The following is a 25,802-nucleotide window of genomic DNA, read 5'->3' on the forward strand; positions in this document are numbered from 1 at the left end:
GTCTTCCATGCTGCTTCATTCGCACCGTTTGCATTTATATATAAACAGCACCACTCACATAGAACTCTGCACTACACTGCCGCTGGTAGGTGCATGGAGATTATGTGGTCGAGGGACTACTGAAACAGCCTATGTACTCACAAGCTGGCGTTCGTGGACCTGTGTTTGCACGTGTGACCACCAAAGAAGCTGGGAACAGAAAGGGACAGGAGCGCACCTGCCCCTGGCGCCTCTTGTGCCTGGACAAAAGAAATGAAGCCACCGTTTACTTTTCTGCTTTGGATTATATTTTAGGGCTTGTTTAGTTTCCGCAAAAAAATTTTTTGTTGGGTGTCACAAGGGACATCGAAAAACTATTTCGACGACTCATTATAAAACTAATTTTATAGGGTGTCAGAAAATTACAAGATAATTTTTTTAAATCTAATTAATCTGTCATTAGCACTGTAGCAGTTATTGCTAATCATGTAGTAATTAGGCTCAAAAGGTTTATCTCACAAATTCATTTCAGATTATGCAATTAGTTATTTTATTAACTATATTTAATACTCTATACATGTATCTAAAAGATTCGATACGACGGGTGATTGACAATTTTTGTGGGAACTAAACAGGGCTTTAATTATGCCCTCGTATAATACAGGCATTGTGAGTGCATGTCACAATGACCCTGCTTGGAATTTGACTGCCTGTTCGACAGTCTACACATGTTCCTGAATTAAGTATTTGCTGACGACGGACTTGAGCTTGGGTAGAATCGGATTAACCATAATACAAGGCAGCACACCTGTTACCTGTACATTAGCAGGCTTATTGTTTCACTGAAATTAAGCATAAGTGATATGGTTTATTAGTGATTTAAATATAATATAGAGATAAACTTTTATACATGTGGTTTTGGTGATCTGTAGATAAAGACTGAAAAAATAAACTATGATAAAAAAATCCAAAATAAACTCTAAATCTAAATTTTAAAATTAAAATTTTAGTTTATAAGCAGAAACATAAGTTTATCAGTAAAAGGTCATCTTAACTGAATATGTTGCGGCAACAAACCAGAGTTACGTATTGCTCGTGGAATTTATAAAAGCTTAATAAACAAATGGAGAAAAGAATATCAGCAGGCAAGAATAAACAGGAACTGTACATGTTAAATATGGCTTAGGCTTTTCGTGAGGAGTAATCATGGGTCATCGGTTTTAACTATATAGAAACAGTATGAAACTAAATAAACAATTGGAAAAAAAAATGTCAGTTTAATCCGACATTGCCTAAGCTCATGCTCTTCTGTAGGTGTAATATAATTGTAGTTAGTTTGACCTAACCGTACACAAATGTAAAATAATACCATGCGAGTGATTTTACCCCTTCTTTTTTGTCGCCTACAAAATTCAAAACTGGTTCTCAAGGTAAAAAAAACTATAATTGTACTTAGTGCACCATCTTTTACTGGTTCTCAGGTTATACTGAAATATAAATACCTTCATATACACCGACAACCATCTGCTGTCAGTAGTGATTTTTTGGGAAGATGATGCTTGTTTTGGAGCAAGTGAGGTTTTTATGTATAGCAGCTCCATCTGATGTCATGATTTGTTTTAGCATGACCTAGGCATTTCTTTTTCACACGAGGACAATAACATTTCAGAGGTCTGCTTATTAACATATTGCGTTCGTTTTTTCTTATGTTTAGTCGTTCATTGTATTTATTTTTTTTGCTATATAAAATTATGTTATTATTAAAATTTCCTTGGTAATAAATTAAATAATCATATATTTCTTTAATTTAGACGAATTACAAATATAGATTTAAAAATTAATTGTGTTAAATAAAAAATAGCTGAGGGAGTATTAAATATGTACCCTGCGCCGGTGCCTGTTCGGCTGTTCATGCGTGTTTCTAAGCTAGGGAACTAAGGGAAGGATTGTTTAATGGACGAAGGAAAAGATATAAAATACAAATAAGTCCATTTCTAATGCCAAAAAAGAAGACATAATTATCAATCAAGTCCATTTCTTTATGCTTCCCAAGATAACTTCATTATCAGTTTTTCACTCATCAAGTATATATTAATAAAAACCAAAAAGATTAGGACTATAATATTTTTCACTTTATCAAATCCAAGCACAATTCTACCGTACCTTGGCTATTCCCATTACATTTATTCCTTTAATTCATCAACTATAATTCAATGATTACTCAAAAATAAATGTATTATGAGCCAGGTGCGCCAGGTCAGCAATTGCCTTGGACTCACAATTTCCAGTCTGCAGGTATTGTGGGTGAGGGGGAAAGGGTGCTATGCTTACATGGACGGAGGATGACACCAACAATATTTGCGCTATCCTATTTAAAGTTATAGTTGGCGCAGTCAAAAGATCCGTTTGTGAAATAAGTTTTTACTGGTTCTATATTTATAAAGTAAGCTTTCAAAAATGATCAAAATGTCAAAATTATTGGAGAGAAGGAAGCAAGAGAATGCAGAGGAGAGGCCATGCGAGGATACTGCCGATGTTGTCTAAAAGCCTCGTTATATATACACGTCTTGGCTCCACTTAAGGGTTTTGGCTCACACAAAAACCAGCCAGGTAACTCTTCAGTGCTGGTTTATATTAAAACCGATACCGAGGATATTAAGTCCGATGAGTGCTAGTTGTTAATATCAACTAGTATCAATGAGTTCATTACTACTGGTTCTTCCCCCATAGGGCCCCGGCACGAGTGTACTCTCTCTCGCCTCCTCACCACTGCTCTCACCTTTTCTCCATGCTCTCTCGGCGACGACGAGTAGCACGTGGTGGCTCGGCGACAACAGGATGAGGTTCCGATAGGGAGGACCATGGTACCACGAGGATCTTATAGAGGCAGTGACGAGCAGCGTTGTAGCTCGGCACCCATGGAGGTGGCTACGACAACAATGATCGGATTTGGCCACGGTGTCACGCCCCGAGTTTTTGCCCTAGCTTAAATGAATTAAATAAATCACCAAAATTAATTTTTTTAATTAATTCTATAGAAAAACTCTATGTAAATTAATTTAATTTCATTGAAGGTTTTTGGAATATTTTAAAATATCCCACAGGCAATCTAAAATAATTAACATGATTTATTTCAAATTTCAGTGAACAAAATTTGCTTCAATAAATTTAGTAAAATTTGGTAAAATTGGAGGCAATTCCTTTCTCTTTTTCCTTTTTTCCCCCTCCTTCCTTTTTTTCCCTCTCTTTCTTTTTCTCTCTCTTTTTCTTTTTTCCTCCCTTCCTCTTTTACTTTCTCTTTTTTCCCCTTCTCTTCCCCAGCCGATTGGGACGGCGGCCCACCTCTCTCTCGTCGGCCTGCCACTTCTCTTCCAGCCCACCGTCTCTTCTCTCCCTCTGCCGGTCGCTGCCCACTCCGCCCCTCCCCCTCACTTTCTCTCCTGCTTTGGGCCGGCCGAAGTCCACGGCCTAGATGCCGCCCGACTTGCGCCTGGACTACCTCTGCCCCCTCTCTCCCCCCCGTTGCCAACAGGTGGACCCCACCTGTCAGGATCGTCTCGCTCCTCTTTCCGCCACGACATGCCATTTGCCCGTGCGCTGCACCGCCGCGTCGCCGTGGCTACAACCATGCCACCGCGTCACGCACTGCCTGTCGGTCACCGCCATCCGTGTCTGTGCCATGTGGCCGCACTCCTGAAGGCCACCTCCGAACACCACTGCATGTCGTCGCCGCACACGTCACCGCCCGCCCGCGCTCCCCTCTCTCGCCACCTTCCACGCACGACGACCAACCTCAGCGCCACCCGCCGTTCGCGCCGCGCCTCACCTACCGCCATCACCCTCCCCTTTAAATCCCCCATGGCCGGTCACCGCTGCCCTTCTTTGCCTCGAGCGCCGTCCTCATCGCTGCCTGGCCCTCGCCAAGTCATCGCCGTTGTCGGTGAGCATCGCCGCCGTCACCCTTCACTCTCTCTCTCCCTCTCTCTCGGCTCACCCTCCAATGCCGCCACGCTCACGCCGTGCCGCTCGCTATCATTGTTGCCCCGCCCCAGCGTCGTCAATCTCATGTCATCGCCGCCGTAGCATCGTTGCAGTGCCACCACTGCCAGATCGGGCCATCGACGCCTCTGTGCCCCCTCCCGAAGCGCCTCCTTAGCTGAAGTGACGCCATCGTCTCGTCGCCGTCCTCCAAGCCTCCATCGCCGCTGCTGCCGCTCGACCGCTCACTCCCTCCTCTACTTCGGTTGAGGCCGAGTCCTCGCTCGCCTCTTCGCTTTTCTCTCCCTGACTGGTAGGCCTCACCTGTCAACCCCTTGATCTCTCTGGCCCATGGTTAGCGACTCTCTCTCTCTCTGTCCGGGCGCTGACATCAGTACTCCCATTATTGCGCAAGAAATGCATTTAGGGTTTTATGTATAGTCTAAAAACCACAAATAACTTCAAAAATCCATAACTAATTCATATAGTTTGTATTTTAGGCCATTCAAATTTCATTAAATCCAGAAAAATGCCAAGAATATATTAAAAATAGATTTTTCTTTGTTTCAGTAGTTTTATAGCTTGTTTTTGTTTATTTTCCTCCATTTGTCGTGGATTTTGCTCCCGCAGAAGCGCAGATCGTTTTCAAAGTCGTCACAGAAGTTCCTCGTGGTTCAGAGCAAGGCAAGTGACACCCCGTCCTTGAACATATTGATCCAATATTTGTAAAATTCCCTGTTTAATATTCAAACATGCATTGTTTTAATTATTATTTTATGTACCTATTGGGCAATTATCTTTTATATATCCGTTGTTTACTATACTTTGTTCTTGACACCCTAGGGCTAATTTGATTAGGAATCAGCTTATGCAATGCTTAGCCATGCTTACTTTAATTAGCTCATGCGTTACTATTTCATTAATGATAAACCTTTAATAGTTGTAGTCATGATTAATTACCCGGTGAGGGTTAATGCCAACTAAAATATTGCTTATGGTAGCTTGTGGGTGGGTGGTTTTGAGTGTCACGCCCACGGTAATTAAGGATCGGTTCTCAGCAAATTCTGAAAGTCATACTCATACTAACTACAAGCCAGAATAGGCAATGGTGGGACCCGTAGCTTAGCTTGTCCATATTCGACGTACACAGGCAAGGGTTGTCGTGACAGAGTATGGATGGACTCCACGATGATCTATGCTGCTTTCGAATTTACCTTGGCATAAGAGGGGGCTACCCGACTTGGTGTAAATGAGAAGGCTAAACCTCTACTGTGGTGCCATTGTCTAGGAAGGCTTAGGTGGAATGTCTTATCGTGGTTTCCTTACTGAGGTATCTTGGTGATACGTTAGGGCATGGCAACAAGCTGTCAGAGTCATGTCATGTGGGTAAAGGTATACACCTCTCATCAGAGTAAAACTATTCGAATAGCCGTTCCCGCGGTTATGGGGCGAACTACTAGACTCGCTGAGATTAGTCTCACCTTTAATAACCTAATTAATTTGGAACTATTTTGACCCTATGCAATATGATGTAATGTTGGGAAGTGGTTTGGGTCTGTCGCAACGTGGTTTAGTGTTGGATAGAGGGTTGACCCTATCGTAATGTGGTGTAACATTAGACAGTGGTTTGAGCCTATTACACGTGGTATAACGTTTGACATTGGATGATTATTTTAAATATTACTTTATTTTATTTAGTCTATTTTATTTACTGTTTTGCTAAATACTGCCGCTTTATGCAAACTAACCCTAGCCTCTCCTCGATACCAAATGCATTTATTTTTCTTCCTCTCTTAGCTCCTACCCTTGTTGAGTACCGTGGTTCGTACCCAGCCTTGCTTAATTTCCCCACCAGAGCAAGTGTTGGAGCTTGAGTCAGAAGGTGCTAGTTCGCAAGAGTGATGTTTGTCCTGCCGTCAAGAATGCCTATGGTGTGGGGCCATCTTCGCCAGCTGAAGATTAGATGGTTTTTGATTTGTTTCTTTTCCACCGCATTTCGATAGACAATTGTTTTTATATGTTTTTAAGTTGCGGAACAGTGTATTCGATTTGTCATAGTGTATACTCGGGTTATTTCCTGGACTGGGAATTAATACATAGTATTGCTCGAAATTTGGTGTAAATTTCTGGACGTGATATACGTACAATGATCCTATTGAGACCAGATCTGTCGATGAAGACCTCAGGGAGGCTAGATCCGGTGTGGTGGTGACAACGACGACGAGCATGGATTGCCAAGAAGGCAGTGATAGCGACAGTGGCCGGATCCGGATGGGGTACTAGATCCCGTGGAGGTGGCGACAACGACGATGACCATAGCAGCTGGATCCGGTCACACAAATCGTGAGGAGGCTAGATCTAGTAGAGGTGACGAAGACGCTGATGACGGTGTCAATGTATATAGTGAGCCGACGACATATGCTGGGATAAAGCGATTAGGCTACTGTCTTATTTATTAGGATTTTTTGGATTTTTTTCATAAAATTATTACTACAGATAGGGTTCTTTACTAACTACATGCAAAATTCAATCCATTAATGATATGGACCGCCTACAAAATACATATTTGCAGGTGGTGATTGGGGTGCACCGCGTATGGAGATGTATGTTTGCAAACGGCTGCCCAGTCAGGTGTGAAGATGCTCTGTCTTCATAGGCGATTTTTATTGCCTTCGGCTGCCTGTCCGGCATGTCAAAATATGTTTTGACCGTCTGTAAAAACTGTTTACGAAGCAGTGGAGGTACTTATTTAAGTGATCTAGAATCATGTGGTCTCAGTTTTGATCACGCCTTGGTGAAGCTACGTGATGGCTGGGAATCGACCAAGGTCGATCACGTGGGCGGCTCAGACCTTGAAGCGTCGACAGTGGGAATCGTTCTACGTTTTCCAAATCGAGTGAAGCACTAAAAACAGTATAACCATATTGGTTTTTGTGTTCTTATCACCCGGGAACGTAACGGTTATGGGTTGATGTGTGTTAATTAGAGCAGTATATAAGCCAACAATAAATATATTTTAAAAAGATAGCAGAGTAGAGAGAGGACTAGTAAGCTACAGATTTATAGCGGCCAGCTGTAGCATGGACTCTAACACATAGTATGTACCACACGTGGGACAAGGTAGTATATGTTTTTATAGCTAACTATTGTATGAATTGACTATTAGATTGATTATAGATGATTTGGAGCCGGTAGTTGGCTATACTATTGAACTTGCTCTTAGGATGTCTACTAACCTATATTTCATCCGATTTTTTTAATTGACACCGATGACTCGTTCATCTATATTTGACTTTTCGTCTTATTCAAATTTTTAAGCAAATATGCAGATTATAATATATTGTTAAGTTAACTGAATAATAAATTAAATTATAACAAAATAATCAATAATTCTTTTTTTTTTAATAAGATGAATGGTCAAACATAAATGCAAAGTTTAATGACGGTAATTAAATAAATGGATGGAGTACTTGATTTGAATATTCCAGCTTCAAGTGCTCGTGCATTGTAAACGAAACAGAAGATCTATGGCATAATCGTTAGGGAGATCTTTCTTGGTGTTCAGCGTTCATAGCTCCAAAACTTTGCCAAACATATATACTAGTCCAATGAGTCCAAACAATCTGAAACGCAAAATAAAGTCAACAATAAATGTCATAGCTAGAATGATTGCACCGTCCAACCCCAGTTTAATCATCAATTGCGATTATTAACACTAACATGTTCAAAACTTACGAGCCACGTGGTCAAAACAAAAGCATAATGATGCGTTTTTCATTCAGCAGGTGATTAATTAATTCTACAAATTACAATTGATATACACGTGTTGTAGCAAATGCCATTACGCATGCATTTTTCCTTGTTTTTGCCATCACCATCAAGATACCGCCGTGTGTGCTCCATGAAACTTCACAGTTTTGTCACAGCACTAATTAAGTAGCTTCAACCTAATGGATGCAGCGAATCTCTGACAATAATGGCAAGCACGAATTCAACAAATAATGGAAGTAAAAATGCTGTAATTTGACCATCAATTCATAATATGGGAAGAGTCAATAAAAAGCACGTGACGGTACGTAACCCAGTGAAGAAATTCCAAAGCATGTCTCTGACGGTAACCCAGTCAATACACATGGACACGTAAAGTCAATGTGTAGGCAAAGGGGAGTTTAGGTGATAAAATAAAAATTTTTACGTGTCATATAAATGTTTAAAAAATCGATCTAATACTAATTATTAGAAAAAAATATCTAATCTATGAATAATGGTGATTTGTTTATCTTGTACACTCGTATGTACTACTGGTCGAAACGAATTTGTCGCCGGCGGAGTCAAGTCGATGTAGCCCGATCATCTTGTATGCTTGAAACATGGATGCACGTGGCCTTCTGTTGCTGCACGAGCAATTTGCACGGCTGATCGATGACAGCGAACGATCAGCGAATTGACATGGGTGGCTGGCGTCATCGTCGTCTTCCGTCGAACGATAAGCAAATTGGTTGGATGGGCTCGCCGGCGGCAGCTGCCGGCGTGCTGACGTTGACTCGAATTCGACTAGTATTAGTATTTAGGCTTTGATATCATATGGAAAATATTAGATAGGAGAGAAATATATGATCTGTTGTAATCTATTGTATATTGCACTGACTCTCGTGAGTATAGAAACTTGAGTACAAGATAAATATTCTATCCTATCTTTATAGAATTTTATCTTTATCTCTAAAGTTTCTATTGGACTCTGTTATCTCTAACCGTATGTATCCCTATCTCTAACAAACCTTCCAAACTCCAAAGGGAAATCCTCCGACTTATAGCCAGCTTCAGAAAAATGGGAAATTTGCACCGAAATCTAGAACATACAAGTAAAGAAACTCAAAACAAAACATTAGACGGTAAGAGAAGAAACAATTTGACAATTTACGAATACATTGAAATTTGAATGGGCTTAAACTGACTTTGTATATATTAGTTATGAATTTAGAAGTTGTGTTGTTTCTTAGTTAATTTCCTAGTTAACTGGCGACGGCAGGCGAAATCCAAGATCGCAACCACGATCACGTGCTCGACAACGAAGCAACGAGACAAGGAAAATGAAGAGAAAATGAGGCTCGAGTGCTCGACCCTTACGATGACGACGAAAATTAAGTTTACGGCTCTAGCGACAGCTTGAGATTATTCAGCTGGCGGCACAGCAGCGAATTGCGATGAACAGTAAAAAAAGCATCCGCAACAAGCGGCGGCTGAGGCAGCAATGGCGATGGCTCAGCGGCAAGGCGGCGGTGAGGCAGCAGAGACGATGGCCAGCGGCACACGATGGCACGGGCTACGATGCATGGCTGCGAAAGCATGGGTTGGTGCGTGGGAAGAGGGGCTGGCGCGCGGCACAGGAAAAAAAATTAAGGGGTCCAGGGTTGCTTCCTTACCCTAGATAAATGGTTAGATTAGAACTCCTATGGGGCCAAAACTAATTGAGTCCACTAAAAAAGAGAGGAAAGGAACAGAGATAGAGGGAGACGCCGGTGGGGAAAGGGGGAGGGGAGACACGGCGAGCAGAGGGAGTGAGCGCTGGCGTGGGCAGCGCCCATATATGGCCATGAAAAGAAAAAGAAAAGGGAAATCATCTTTTATTTTATTAAGTTCATATAGAGTTTTACTCTTCTTTCTTTTGTACCTCGTGTCAAATCATTTCTCACCATTGGATCTAGTTTAGTAAGATGTGCACTGTTGAATCTAACAATCAGCAACGATTTGGTACTACGAGATAGCGATATCTCGAGATACAAAAGGAATGATGGGAGTAAAACCCGTTCATATAATTTTAGTTATCTTGGCACGACGCATCCAGGTGTATGCTTGGGCTAAGTTAACTAGGCTCGGGCTTTTTGGGAAGGGACCGGGCTTGGCTCGAACAAGCCTAATTTGGGCTTGTGAATACGTACGTACGTATGTATGGACATGGATTTACCGTGCCAGGTTCGGGGAATATCTTTTTTTAAATGGTGTGACTAGAATTTCCTTTGACAGCAAATATATTATGTTTTTTGTGAAAATGACATCACTGTTGGATCCAAATAAAAAACTCATCTCAAACATCTCCCTCACGTGTGACTAGCGGAAAATTCCAACCCATCAGATGTGTTATTGTTTAGCTTTTTCATATTTGCAAACAAAAGATGAAAAATAAATAAAAAATATGTGTTCTTAGTAATTTAAAAGTAAAAGCTGAAAAATAGATTATGATTAAAAAATTAAAATCAACTCAAATTTATGGTTAAAAACATAAATTTTAACTTACAATATAAATACAATATAAATAGAAGCGAAAAGATACAGACGACGATTAAATCACCTCTCGAGCAACTTAAGTTGTTAGCTAAACCAGGCTCGGGCTTTTTTGGGCCAGACCTGGCTTGGCTCGAACATGCCTAGTTTTGGGCTTGTGAATATGTATGTACGGACGTGGATGTGTGGTACTATGTTTCGGGAATATCTTTTTTTAAACGGTGTGACTATAATTTCCTTTGGCAGCCAATATATTATGTTTTTGTGAAAATTACTTGACTGATAGATCCAAATAAAAAACTCATCATGGAGGAGAAAACCGGTGACAGCCTCAGACATCTCCCTCACCTGTGACTAGCGGAAAATTTCAAGCCATCATAGGTGTTATTGTTTAGCTTTTCATATTTACAAACAAAAAATAAAATATAAATAAAATTTTTATATACGTGTTCTCAGTAGTATAAAAGCAAAAGGCTCAAAAATAGATTACGATTAAAAAACTTAAAATTAACTTGAATTTATGGTTAAAAACTTGAATTGTAACGTACCAGTATAAACAAAAGCAAAAATATAGATTACGATTAAATCACCTCTGACGTACTGAGTGGTAAGCTAGGCCGGCATGCGCATGTGGACGCCAATAAACAATGTGTACAGACATTTGTACTGGCATCTACAACTTGTATGATGACATCCTAGAAAACCGGAATACCCGCACACTTGTCAATATGCATGATTTGTTTTTCAAAACATGAGTTTTGATAGTACCAGCAAATAGTAGTCAAAACATGTGTTTAGTTATGACGACTATTCTCAGTAGATTACCACATAAACAAGGACGCACAAGTGGTCCTGGGGCAAAAAGAATCAAGGAATTAAGTTCAAGCACGTGATCAATAATTTTGTTATATGCACCATGACATAAAAGTGTAAATTTAGAGAACTTTAATTATGCACAGCATGCAAGACCTGGTGATATGATAGTTGTCACCACGTGCATCATTTCAACATACAAGAGAATATATATACCTCGATCTTAAAATGGTAATGTCACCTTCAGTTGTTTCCTATAAAAATGCATGAAACAAAATCTGCGAATTTATCATACGAATTACGGATCCGTTACACAAAACCTGGTTTATGCATTCGTAGGCTCTCGCTCGCATTGAAGGAAACATATTACTCGCCATGTATACCAGCATATCTCCCTTTTGCATAAACAAGATCGCACTGATACAATTAACCCAATTAATACACAATTAAACATTATCTAAATACATCATATCATGTAAAAATACTGACAGCGTAATAAACAGTATGTATAGAGTCACAGTTAAGTATGCAAATCCATATTAAGTTAATTTGAGTATGAGGTACTCCTCTGTCCTAATATAACACGTCACTTTGACCAAAATTAATTTTTATTTCAGATAAGTTACTCGGTTGAGACTAAAAAGAAAAAAAAGAAATCAGAATAAATATACGCAAGCAATTTATTATTGCATATTAGGGAGTAATATTAATTAACACATCTTTCCACCACCAAAATATTTAATAAATAGTGACATGAATATCAGTTTACTTAATAACTAATTTCTTTGTAATTAACCAAAATACTCACGTAACTCAGCTATCTTGGGATATAGTGTCTACAAGTCATTGGCATGAGCACGAAAGTTGACCAGAATAGTCAGAGTTTGGGATGTCAGACACTTCCTTTTTTCCAAGCATGCCGGGAAGGTCAAGAATAGCATTAATTAACACGTCTAAAATTATCGCATCTATTAGGGAGTAACATTAATTAACACATCTTTCCACCACGGAAAAGTTAGGGGAGCGACTATTGATCAATCGACTGAAAACATACAAACCTATCAGTCGATTATTTCCACCATCTGATTCCCATCCAAAGGCCCACGTGAGACCAAAGCCTGGTTGACGCAAGAATCTGAATGTTATCTAACGGCCAGGAGAATTGACTGACAAATTACAAATTTTCAGTTGACTCATAAATAGCAAAGGCGAAAAGGTAATAAGGTAGTCACAGTACGATTATCAGTTTACTTAATGACTAATTTGTATGTAATTAACGAAAATACTCACCTATCTTGGGATAAAGCGACTACGTACGTACCAGTCGTTGGCATGAGCATGCAAGTTGACCACAATACCCACGAGTTTGGGATGTCACACACCACCTTTTTTTTTCCAAGCATGTCGTCCTGTGATTCTGCAGTTAGTCAGATGCGTGGTGCCGACCAGGGATTTTTTTTTTCACTGGCACACATATAATATGAATATTTTTTTCACGACCACGTGATCGAACTCGTGTACAAATAGCACAAGGCCGATCGAATTGCACACTGGGAGTGGTTGCTTGGTTGATCACTTGGTCGATCGACACAGAGATCACTTATATAATAACCCCAGTCACTAGCTTGATCATTAGTTGCAACTAATCTGCAGGAAAGCCGGAAACACAAAATGGCAGTATGCTACTCGCTGCTGCTTCCCAGCGCCAGCTCTCCTACCACGCAGGCGTTCGCCGCTCGTTCGGCTCATCACCATGTTCCTTCGCTTCATGCAAGGCCGTCGTCGCCGTCGCCGCCGCCGCGGCGACATCCCCTTCAGCTCCACTGGCAAGCTTCGCGACCCGGTACATGTTGTTTATCGGGTACAATTTTTGCGTAACCGTAGGTATTATGGCTCGAGTAGCATAAAACCACTTTGTTTTTACAAAGCCGCATACCGATCTCCCCGAGTGTCAATGTATTAGTGTTTTAGAAAAACCGCACCGCTAACAAAATTAATTTTTATATACATTACGGCTTCTAACGTTACTCTTCTCAGTGGAAATGCACGTTATGAAAAATTTAACGCTGAGATTATTCTTTCCCAACGTACACCCTTGTTCATCGGTGCACATTTCCCATTCCATTTTGAAATGGTTTCGGAGTATCTCCCTGACTGCCTCCGTATTGGGGATCAAAGACAAGATCATTGCTAAGAATAGTGCTTACAAGAATATATGACACAGCTCACTCTCTCTTAAAAAATTAACCAACAGTATTTATTGGATTGCTTAGTTAAGTGAAAAAAATTATTGGTGGATGTAGCACCAAAAGTGCTTAATTTATTTTTGGTTAGTAGGACACAAGATTTGGGGCAAAGCTAGACTCGGAGCAGCCGCATTCGATGTCGCGGAAGCAGAGAAGGTACCTATACACCCGAAACCTGGCTGCGCAGAATACTTTCAGTAATATTTACTCCCAGTTAAACCTTTTTATATTTGGCAAAAATTATAAAAAATATATTAACATTTATTTTCCTCGTTTATTTTAGTCTTGTGTAGAATTTATGTGTTAATGAATCTAAATATATATATATATATATATATATTTTGATATAGGATGAATATAGTCAAACTGAAAAAATCTTATAATATCAAACAGCGATGGTATAATAAAGCTGACATCCCCAAATTTGGACAGGAAGGAACCAAGGTCAAGGGCGGCGGCGGCGAGGAGGCGGGCGGCATCGGCGCCATCAGGGCGGCGCTGAGGTCGATGACCGGGGGAGAGGTCAGCATCTCGGCGTACGACACGGCGTGGGTGGCCATGGTGGGGAGGGTGGACGGCGGCGGCGACGGGCCGCAGTTCCCGTCGTGCCTGGAGTGGATCTTGGAGAACCAGCTGGGCGACGGCTCCTGGGGCGAGCCGGGCTTCTTCATGGCCTGCGACAGGGTCATCTGCACGCTCGCCTGCGTCGTCGCCCTCCGCACCTGGAGAGTTCGTCCTGACCTCTGCGCCAAAGGTAATTACATTAATTAATTATGCATATGTTTTAGGTGTGTTCTGAATAATACCAAATTAGTTAGTTTCGTTCGTAATCCATCCAGTTCATTTCTAGATATATATTTTTTTCTATAAATTCGATAGGAAGTAAATAAGTTTGGCTTGCGATAATTGAAGAATGGCTTTTAGTATGAAATGGGAGGAGGAGTGCGCAGTAAGCAACGGAAATTATCAAGTGCTCAATTTTTTTCTGCAGTTCAATTCATTTCACGCCTAAACAAACTAGATACTACTGTCGTATTTTAATAGATGACACCGTTAATTTTTTATGTAAGTTTGACTATTTATCTTAGTCAAGGATTTTGTAAAATTATAGGAAATTGTGCGTTATAATTAAAATGCATTAAGTAATAAATTCAATTATAACAAAAATAAACAATGATTTTGTAATCTTTGTGCATAAGACAAATTGAGCAAATATATACCCAAAAAGTCAACGACATCGACTATTACAAAACAAATTGAATATTTTTACGTGACAACTCTGATATTTGAGATATCTACCCTATGTTCTATTTTAGTCTCATATTATTGTATTTACATCCCTGCGGCTAATTAACTAATGTAATATATAAAACATGTTGTTTTTATTAGGTGTGTCATTCATCCGAGATAATATATGGAAGCTCGACGAGGATGAACCAGACTGGATGATAGTAGGCTTTGAGATAACCTTGCCCACACTGCTACAGATGGCCAAGGACCTAGGTCTTGACTTGCCATATGATCACCCTGTCCTGGAGCCCATATATGCCAAGAGAGACCTCAAGCTCGCCAAGTACACTTAATCACATATGATCAATTTCTTAATTTTAGTCTTGAACCTTTTTCTGTAACTTAATTATATATTCCTGAGTCGATTTTCTTATGACAATGTAGGATTCCATTAGATGTATTGCACACCAAACCGACAAGTTTGCTTCAAAGCATAGAGGGCATGCAAGGCCTGGACTGGACAAAGCTACTTAAGTTCCAGTCTACAGATGGGTCCTTTGCATCATGTCCGGCAACAACAGCGGATGCTCTGATCCAAACTGGGGATAAGAGATTTCTTGACTACCTAGACAGCATAGTCAAAAAGTTCAACGGAGGAGGTAAATTACTATTAAGGGAATTGCTTGATTTTCGGTTTCAGTCACCTTCAATCTACTGCTAGATTTACGAAGAGATGTAGAGTTCTAAGGTCTTGGAGTGCGATTGGGGCAGGAGGGAGGGTCAAGGGATGGGGAAGATAGGAGTTTTTGGATGGCCGTCATGCAAACAAAGCACGGTAGGCTATGACCACGTGGCAATATATAGTGCTGGAGCACCTGATAAGCAAAAGGGTAGTTGGCATGTGTTGATGGTAGAACTATAATATCCAAATCAATAAAGGCAGCGGTGAAGTAGTGGGTGTGATGGCATCTCTGATGGCGAGGGAGACGCTAGACATGAGAAAGATGATGAGGCAGTGGTAGGTGGGCGCTGGAGGAGTAGAAGAAGGATAGCTGGCAGGTCTCATTGATATCAGGAGAGGGTGTCGTCGGCGTCACTTCATGGCTTCCGTCCTCTACAAGGCATGGCCGTAGTTTGTGGGGGTGGGGATGTGAAGGATGTGATGATACTCGGGATGCAGTGTGGATGCGAGGATATGGTTGCAGTGCTACATGACTGAAAATGACTGAAATCTAACACGGTTTCATGTGATTGAAAGGTAGCTAGACACATAGCAATACTATAAAAATCAAGGTAAATTAAGCAACAGTCATGGAACCCAACAATAAGATAAACATCTAGAAATTTACATGTTCCCAAAAATTATAGAAATTCTCGCATTAAAATGAGAGAAGGGAAAGGTCAGCATCATCTAACTATATAAAAATATAAGAATTGTAATCTATGAGCCGAGAGAGAATTTCGAGTGGTCATGGAATGCACTGTGAGATGCTGCGTGTGTCCATCACCTTTTGTGTCCATGCAAGGTTGTTACAACGTAAATACACAAGACAACACCTATACAACAATTGCAATATAATTTGGGAAGATTTTTCTATCGAGTGCTTCCCTAAAAGGGTATAATTAATGGTTTTGATTACATTAAAAAGAATACATTTCCACTCTAATTCACCCTAAAGAACAAGGGCTCCTTTGAGAGGGCATATGCCTTATGGACTATCTATTCTCAAATGTGGTGAAAAATGTATGTATGAACCGTATTTTTGGCATCCTACTTACGACGATTATTTTTCATTGCATTGCAGTACCCATGACGTATCCTATGGACATATTCGAGCACTTATGGGCAGTAGACCGGTTGGAACGTCTGGGCATATCGAGATACTTCGCAAGTGAAATTAAGGAGTGCCTGGACCATGTTTACAGGTAAACACAACTTAAACGCACAATAAATTCTGGCCTAATATGTGATGCCACTGCTAATCATAATTTATATATCTAACATGTCATAAAGGAAAAGTTCTGGACATCATCTTTACAATCCAAACGTTAATAATATACATTTGAATTTAATGTTACTCATCTCTCCTCTCATGGTATATTGTGTTCGGTACAGAAATCATGTCTCATATAACACACCGTTTTCCTTCTCTTTATTTATTTACTTACTTGCCATATAATCTTATATTCCACATGGCAATTCATATAATTATTCTATATATAGACAGCTTGTCAATTGCATCGTGAATGTCCAAAGTCATTATTTGCCAAGACAGAAATTTACTTTGCTTGCACGTTTTGTGTAGCCTCTGGAGTCATGATCAGGGATTGGCCTTTACGGAGGTTTTCCCAGTGAGCGATCTGGACGACACATCCATGGGTTTCCGTCTCCTACGGCTGCATGGATACGATGTGTCTTCTCGTAAGTATCACTAATTCTTTCTGATCTGATTCCATCTTTCTCCCTATGCTAGATTAGGCCAACTGTAACATAACTAAACGAACTAAAATTTGTTTCGTGATAAAACTTAGTCTATTCAATAAAACGACTAGAGCAGATCATAAATTACCCGGGTTGACGAACTTACTCCTTAATTTTGATTTGGGTTGTCGGTGAATGAGCAGGTGCGTTCAAGTATTTCGAGACGGACGGCAAGTTCAGCTGCTACCCACTGCAGCTGAACTGCTCGATCACGGCCACCTACAACCTCTACCGTGCTGCTCAGGTGGCTTTCCCCGGCGAGGACGTGCTGCAACAGGCTAACAGCTACAGCCGAGCCTTCCTGTCCGACAGGCTATCCTCCAACAATCTCGTTGACAAATGGGTCATTCCCAAGGACCTGCCCGGAGAGGTAGGAACCATGTACCTGCCTCCGGTTTTTTCGTTTTTATGCTTGTTATAAGCTAAATTTTAAATTTTTTATCTTAATTTTATGGTTTTTTTTTGTCGTAGTTTATTTTTTTACATTGGCTTCCAGATCACGAAGAACATGTATATATATATAAATGATTTTATTCATAAATTAATTTTTATTCTTGCAAATATGCCACTTAAATTTTTCCTTAATAAACCAAACAATCATTCCCTATATTCACCAACTCTTTTTCTTTCCTTTTATTCATTAGTTTTCTCTCAATTTCTTTTTTAATCTAACATCGTTGATTTTTAGATTAAACTTTTAACTTAATTTACTACACCTAGCAAAGAGCTCCTGCGCTAGGATCGATATTCTTAGGCATCATAAGTTAAGGTAATATTTTAGTCCATTATTGGTGGTTATTGAACCGTTGTGTTTGTACTGGTTGATGTTAGATTCAAGACTTGTGCGACCATTTGGTCATTTGAAAGTGTACGGGTGTCATGTCTTGAGATAGACAACAAACATCTACTATTACTTGTACTAATCAAGTGATTAAATCACAGGTGGAGTATGCACTGTCTTTCCCATGGAAAGTGAGTCTGCCACGCGTTGAGACCAGGATGTACCTGGAGCAATATGGTGGCAGTGGTGATGTATGGATCGCCAAAGTCCTTTACAGGTATATTAATCAATTCCCATCTTGCTAAACAAACTTGTTTATGGGCGAAATTCCATGTGTTTCAGATTGGACTAAGTTTTTAGCTAACTCTGAAACTAACATTTTAGCTAACTCTGAAACTAACATTTTAGCTAACTCTGAAACTGACAGGATGCCATTGTTCTGCAACGAGCTGTACCTCGATGTGGCAAAATCTGATTTCAGAAACTTCCAGAGCTTATGTCGACTTGAGTTGGATGGCCTTGAAAGGTGATGAATGTCCTCCAATTTAATTGCTAATCAAGATAGACAGACACAAACACAAACAAAAAATACAGAGTGCTTAATTGTTTGTTTACATGTATATGCAGGTGGCGTACCAAGAACAATTTGGAGGCATACGGTGTCACTCGAGAGAATGCATTGAGGGCTTATTTCTTAGCAGCAGCAACCATCTTCGAGCCAGATCGTCAGGAGGAGCGCCTGGCATGGGCTCGCACAGCCATTGTTGCTGAGGCCATGGCCTCGCACCTGCAGCACAGTGACAATCCTGACAGCGAGAGGAACGAACTCATCGCTAAACTCACCACTAAAAACCATGACAATCAATCAAGGTACATCTTAGCACCAACCACGCTTATATATATATACTCCTCACCACCCTTTGTTCTTCTTAAACTTAATTTCTGCTAATTGACCAAGAAATTCATAGGGGCGATTGTTTCGCTTATGCTGAAAAAAAACCAAACGACATACTTTAAAAAAGAAAAAATTATTTATGAATAAAACTTCTCTGTATGTGTTGTTTGTAAGATATAAAAGCCACACCTGAAAAATAACCTACAATGAAAAAGCCCTAAAATATACTCTAAGTTTATGCTGAAAGATTTAAAAATTGACAAATATGTTTCGGGTGCAGGTGCCAGCTGACGAGCGTCCTTCGTGAGCTCATCGATTTCCACGCATCCGGTGTCACGGTTGCAGAAAATATCCAGGAAGCCGTAAGACGCAGTGACCACCCTAGCTACTGATGACAACAGCAAAAAATAAAAGAAATTATCATGGAATGGCATGACCAAAAAATTATACATTTGCTTGACTCGAAAAATCTCTGCAAATTTGCAGTGGACGCAGTGGTTGATGGCATGGGCTCCGACGCAGAGCTGCGGGCGACAGCAACAACACGGAGGCGACACGGCGCTGCTGCTGGCTCGTGTCGTTGCGATATGTTCAGGGAGGCACGGCGGCGTTAACCCAGGCGAGCGGACGCAGAGTACACCTGCGGCGGCGTATTCCCGCGTCGAGTCGCTCGCTCGTTCTATCTGCAACCAGCTCGCCGCTCTATCTCACGCTCGCCTGCAGGTACGTACTGCCTTTCGAATAGTACTCATGGCCTCATTCGAAACAAGCGTGTTTGCACTTTTGTTTACTTTTGTGTGAATTAATTGTTTGTAGTAATTTGTTTACATTTTGCGAAATGAAATCGTAAATCCTGGCTAGCGGATACCATGATAGTAAAACATAAAAGCTTTTTTATCCTCCTTGTAAAAATACTTTGAGGTACCATATTCTTCAGTATAAAAGTTTAGTATCGTATAGCATACCTTAAAGTACTAAAATTTTACACTATTTCTAGGATGATAAAAAACCCAAAACAAAAACCTTATATATATATATTATTTCTCGGTATGAAAAAATAATCAATGTTAGCATTGTAGGATGGAAAAAATATGGAGACCGTTGGGCATTCAGACAGCCAAGTGGACCGTGACATGCAAGAACTGACTCGTCTTGTCCTTGAGGGTGACAATGGGATCAACAGAGTGACCGGCCAGGCATATTTAAATGTGGTGAAAAGCGCATTCTACATGACCTATTCGTCACCTGCAACGGTCGAGGAACACATCTCCAAGGTCTTATTCGAGGATGTACTTTAGTAACACCATCGTTTTAATAGTCTCAATGCATGAGCCGGCTGTAAAAAGCACAAGTATCTCTCATACTAATACACCGTATTATAGGGTGATTCATACGCCATTTAGCGCGCTGTGAAACGATTGCAAGCTGCGCAAACTGTTTGAACGCAAGCGCAAATGGAAGAGTACCTTGCGCAATGTACAAACGATACGTGGAACAATCTAGCACCAATTTCAGTTGAGTTAAATTTTTACTAAAATGTTGTTTGATTCAGTTTTGGATTACTGTAATCTAGATTATTGAGGCATATTTGCTATAAACTTGTCAAGCTCTTGGATGGAGAACTTACCAATGTATAGGGATGGGATAAAATTTACCTTGACTATTTGTTTCGCATTAGGTCACTATTTTTGTCCGGTTTGATCCACTATCTAAAAAAATTTCACTATTTGTCCTCGTTTGTAAGCACGTATAAATTAACTTTTGACTAGGGACAGATGATACGTGCAACCATCGGTGATAAAATTTTAATTAACTTACGTGCAACCATCGGTGATAAAATTTTAATTAACTTAAAATTAAACAGAGTATATGCCTTGTTTTTAGACTTGTTATTCTAGTTAAATTTTAACTTATATAATACTAACACGTTCGAATGTGCACTTGCTTACTGATGTTCCATTGGAAATGTTAACTGTGTCGTAATGTCAGGAATGAGTACTTCATATGTTGAGGTTTGACTGAAATATTCTTGTGGAATACACAGATAAGGGGTATACCTATAAATACTATATGTATTCGTATAGTTCTACGTAAAGATCACAAGCATGTATCCAAATAGGTATATGCCAAGTCGTAGTATTCTATTGAACAAGGAAAAAGATAAAGATACTGTTGGGCCAAGAACAAGAATTACCAAGACACCCAAGCTAAACTGAACCACATCTTCGGCGGGCTGCAAGTTGATGAGTCTGAGCGGAAGCAGAAGCTAGTGTTGAAGGATACGAATAAGAAACGAGTCGTTGTACCCCAACCCCAATGTCAGTGTCCTCTGAAATTTTTACGAAATGATCCAAGGGTATCCTATGACATATGCAAGACGTAATGTGCGACTACAATTACTATCATGATTAGTATGACAACAACTACTACATGACTCGTTACCTCAATAGATGTTTACAGCAAATTATCACCGATAACTATCGTGCATGATACTCCCTCTGTGATCGATATAGGGAATAGAGGACAAAGAAAAAACAAGAGACAACGAAGAATTGAAGTAGACTTAGAAGATTATACCCATTAGAGATGCAATGGATGATTGTCAGATGAGAAGATGGTGGAAGTATAAGATTTCAAATCCAGTCGCAATCGTTCGTCTCGTTCTCATTACAACTGAGGGACATGTTAGAGATATAGACATACACAGCTAGAGACAACAGAGTGGAATAGAAACTCTAGAGATAAAGATGAAAATCCTATAGAGATAAGATAGAATATTTATTTTAGTACTCCAAGTCTCTATCTCCTATATATGCTACATATATACTTCATGTGCATCAATGCAATACACAATAAAATATATGATTTCTCTCTATTCAATATTTTCCACATTGGCACCTTGTCGATATATTACTTGCTCTAGTTCAACTTTATTTTCTCATGTAAAGAAAGTATATTGTTAAATTTATGCACTTTCTTCATCAATAAAACATTATTTTGTTTTCTCAAATCAGTAACAACCAAACTACCGGTTTTTGCAGGTTGGCAAACTCTATCCTAGAGAACTAAGGATTCCTCGATGGAGCTTATATCTGCATCCCTCCAAATACAATGTCTACTAGCCCTATCAATGCTTGCAATATAAAATTGTGAAGAGATAAGGTAGGCATGTAGTAAGTTGGAACTGTGGAGAAGATTGAATCAACATCTATCTATATAAGATAAAGAAGTTATAGCAAAAATTATCCTTTCACTTAGTCAACCAATGGAGCAAACTCTTTGGCCTTGTGGTCCCCAATGACAAACCCAAATAGAAGATGGTAAAGATCCAATAGAACAATCAAATAAGCCAACAAACTTTCTGCCCTTTGTGGTTCCACATTAAGAAAGATCATATAGGACTGATTGAAATTTATCTTGCGTCAAGTGGAGGAGGAAAAACTATTCAAGATTGCCTTCAAACAAAGCGACTCCTTGAAAGATGCACACATAAAACAACAAGGGATCATCGGTATATTGTATTATGGGGAAGTCAGTATACAAACTCCATATGGAGATCACCTTGTTAAACACCCCTTCCAAATAAACTCCTTTTCCAAGAAACCCACTAAGAAGAATAGAAAAAATTTTTCCACTAGATCCACCTAATGCCAAACCCCATCCTTTTGATAAGCTATGTAGTCGTGATTTGCTCAGTGGTATCAAAAGTCTTTTTAAAATAAAACTCTAGGAGAATAATTTCCCTTTTAGATCATTGGAATTGATAAAAGTCCCGAGAAGACTGGGCTAGGGAATCTTGAATAGATCTTGACTTTAAAAACCGACATTGGTTTTTGATGATATAAGAGATGATATAAGAGGTAAAATATTTCCTAGTAATCTATCTGTCTAAGATGATATAAGAGGTAAAATATTTCCCAGTAATCTATCTGTCTAACAGTTTTGTCGTAAGTTTGAGAGCCTCACTTAGAAGACATATTGGGCTAAAATCAATTACACTTTTAGGACTAATATTCTTAGGAACAATTCACTATAGTGACAAGAGATCTTATAAGAATCTCCGAGAAAAGTTTGCCATGAGAAAATTATAGGCCAGCATTTTTTTATTATATTTGTTCATTTCTCATTTCAAGTGGTAAAAATTTTTAGTTCCACCATTCCGCTCACCGTGGGCCACCAGCATGAGCCCATGAGCACACATCCTAAGAACCATGTTACCATGGCTGCTAGTGATAGGTGTTGATTGAAGACGACATTTGGGCGCTCATGGAGGCCTCATCCGCAGGTCATGTTCTGACTTGCTCGTCATTATAAGAGCATCTCCAACAGAAGGCTAAAAATTAGCTCCTAAAAATTATGGATTGGGGGTTAGCCAATAAATTTTTGGCTAAAAAATATCCCCATCTCCAAGAGGTGCCTAAAAATATAATCCTAAAAAATTTAAATATGCCCCGAGACTTCTAATCTGATGTGAAGACTGGAGATCAATCTGTTTCCGTGAAAAAAAATTCACGTGTTGCTGCCTTGCTGGATCGATCAAGTAGCTGGTTGCTCCTGTTCCTCCTCGATCCACACGCAAGTGAAACAGCAGCAGCCAAGAAACACGCGGACGGCAGGAGCTGCACACGCCTGCGCATGGCAGGAAGCCAGGAACTGCCCCTACACGTCTGCCCGCACACGGCGAGGGAGCCGTGCACACCTATGCCGTCGATACGCCGACGGAGTCTGCTGCGGCGGCGAGGAGTAGATCAGATGGCGGCGGGGCCAAGGAGGAGGCCGAAGGACGACGGGGCCAGCGAGGACGCCGCAGCGTGCGGCAGAGCTGGGAAGGAGGCCGGAGGGGATGGGGAGGAGGCCAGCGAGGATTCCAGAGCACGCCATCTTGGAGGAGGCCGCAGCACGCGGCGACGGGGTACCGGCCGGCCGGGGCGGCGCTGGGGAACTGGCCGGCGAGCACGGCAGCGGGGAGGAGGCCCGAGGCTGGCAGCTCAAAACATTAGTGTGAAAGTGCGATTGGCACTCCCACCAGGAGACCAAAATTTACGTCAAAACATATCGGTGTTCTAGGCTACTAAAAATTTGAAAGCTAATTTGGACAGCTGTTGAAGGGATACTTGTATTAGGTATCTCTTAGAGATGCTCTAAAGGGGGTAAAATGGTTGGTGCTTAGTTTTTACATCTATTCTGCACCTATTTTGTTCTTGATTTGTCAAATTTGTTCTACGGTTGGTTCATATTTTTCGTCTCCCGTTAAGATACTGAATTGATGCTTGTTAGAACTCTTCAGATAGAAGAATAATCATTGCGAGTATATGACACTGCCTGCCATTTATTTTCTAAAATACGCTTTTATGAATAAAACTTTTCTATATATATATATATTATTCACAAATTATTTTTAGTTTACAAACATGTCGTTTATTCTTTTTATGGAAAAGTCAAACAATTGCTCATAAAAGTTAAAACTATTAAATGAATATATTCCGGGTAGTATTTTGATTGCGGGCCCACATGCTGCACATGCGCTAGTTTGGCCCACGTGTGACAGCCCAATTTCTTATTTTCAATGGCCCACTGCTTTATCCCGCCCCCTGGGCTCCACAAGCATGGCTAGAGCTCATACTGGTTTTTCTAGCGTAATAAGTTCACTTTACGTCCCTCATGTTCACACAAATTTAAAAATAGCCCCTCAACCACAATACCAACCACAATATCAGAAATATTGACACTCGAAGTTGCGAAAACCGTTTAAACTAGGTCCCTGGGCAGTATTTGAGGGTAGTTTTACTGATGTGGCATTCCAGTCAGCTAGAAAAATATTAAAAAATTCGTAGGACCCATATGTCGGTTGCCAATAAACACATAATAAAATGTGGGGCCCCTGCAACCTATTAAGAAATAAAAATCCCTCTCTCTCTCCTCTCCGGTCGGCGTAGGCGAAGGGTGAGGAGCTCGCTGGCGTTTATCTCAGGCGAGTGCTGACGCCGACGTTGAACACCTCGAGGCGGCGCGACAAATGGGGCCGATAGGAAGGGATTGGGCAGGGGGGGGGGGCTCGGCGGCGGCGACCGTCTCGCTGCCTCGGCAAGAGCCAGCAATTTCTCCCTGCCGTCCAGATTTGCCACCCCGAATCGGGGTCGACGGGAGCGGCGGAGCGCACGCTGCTGGGAGCGAGAGCGGAGGAGGAGGAGGTGGGCAGCAAGACGGAGGAGGCCGGTCTGGAGGACGACGGCGGTAGCTCCTCTCCTTTTTCCCCTATACTCTGCCGGTGGCCGGCGGAAGCTGTAGTGACTGACTGAAACTGAAATGATCAGTGAATGATACTGTGTTGTCTGACTGAATCGATGGAGTAGAATTAATTGAAGTGAGGTTGATGCTGCGTGCAGGATGAGGACGTTCTTGATCGAGGCGTTCATGTGCCACACGCACAACGCGGCGTGGCACACGCTGCACAACATCCTCTGCGGCAGCGCCGGCAAGATTGACAGCTACATGGACGTCGTCGCCGGGCAGCTTGCCTGGGAGGTGGCCGTCTTCCACGGCCGGGACGACGGGCTCCTCCCCATGGAGTGCACCCTCACCGTCGGCGCCAGGGTGCCCAGAGCGCGCATCACCGTCTACGACGACAAGGACCACATCACCATCATCATCGGCCAGGAGAAGCTCTTCGCCGCCAAGCTCGAGGCCATCTGGCGCCGGAGCGCCGCCGGCGACGCCACCGACGGCGAGTAGCTACGCGCATCAAGCAGCCATCATCACCACCTACGTGTACGTACGTACGTTACTATACTAACAGCGCATGCATAGCAGAGATAGGACCATGCAAGTTAATTAATGGTCGGTAAAATAAACAAGGAGCCCGGGCAACGCCGGAGACGGCGATGGGCGCGTCGTCGCCGATTCCAGTGAGGAGGGGGAAGGCTGGTCGAGCGCCGTGACGTTGGCCGAGCTCGCCGCTGCCGCCGCCATAAGCCTGCGCCCGCCGCCGCCACAAGCCCTGCGCCCGCCGCTGCCACCGTCCCGCGCCCACGCCCGAGCTCGTCGCTGGCCCCGCGGCCAAGCCACCCCGCGCCTGCGCGCTCGCCCTCGCCTGCGGCCGCTGCCCACGCCCTCGCC

At 41.4% G+C, this 25,802-nt stretch overlaps 1 protein-coding gene across 1 annotated transcript; it reads left to right on the forward strand.

Annotated features, from left to right (window-relative positions):
* Positions 1-13,769: 13,769 nt before the first annotated feature.
* On the forward strand, positions 13,770-20,339 carry LOC102711387 (syn-copalyl diphosphate synthase-like; the record flags this gene model as incomplete). The annotated part of the gene is made up of 12 exons (XM_040528856.1): positions 13,770-14,052; positions 14,688-14,871; positions 14,973-15,187; positions 16,334-16,454; positions 16,835-16,950; positions 17,154-17,380; positions 17,953-18,068; positions 18,219-18,317; positions 18,419-18,661; positions 18,967-19,048; positions 19,173-19,409; positions 19,766-20,339. Coding segments are annotated over 12 exons (2,142 nt in total), but the record flags the coding sequence as incomplete, so codon positions are not given.
* Between the last annotated feature and the right edge of the window lie 5,463 nt (positions 20,340-25,802).

The sequence above is a fragment of the Oryza brachyantha genome, chromosome 11 (genome assembly GCF_000231095.2).
Source record: "Oryza brachyantha chromosome 11, ObraRS2, whole genome shotgun sequence".
NCBI classification, from domain to species: domain Eukaryota; kingdom Viridiplantae; phylum Streptophyta; class Magnoliopsida; order Poales; family Poaceae; genus Oryza; species Oryza brachyantha.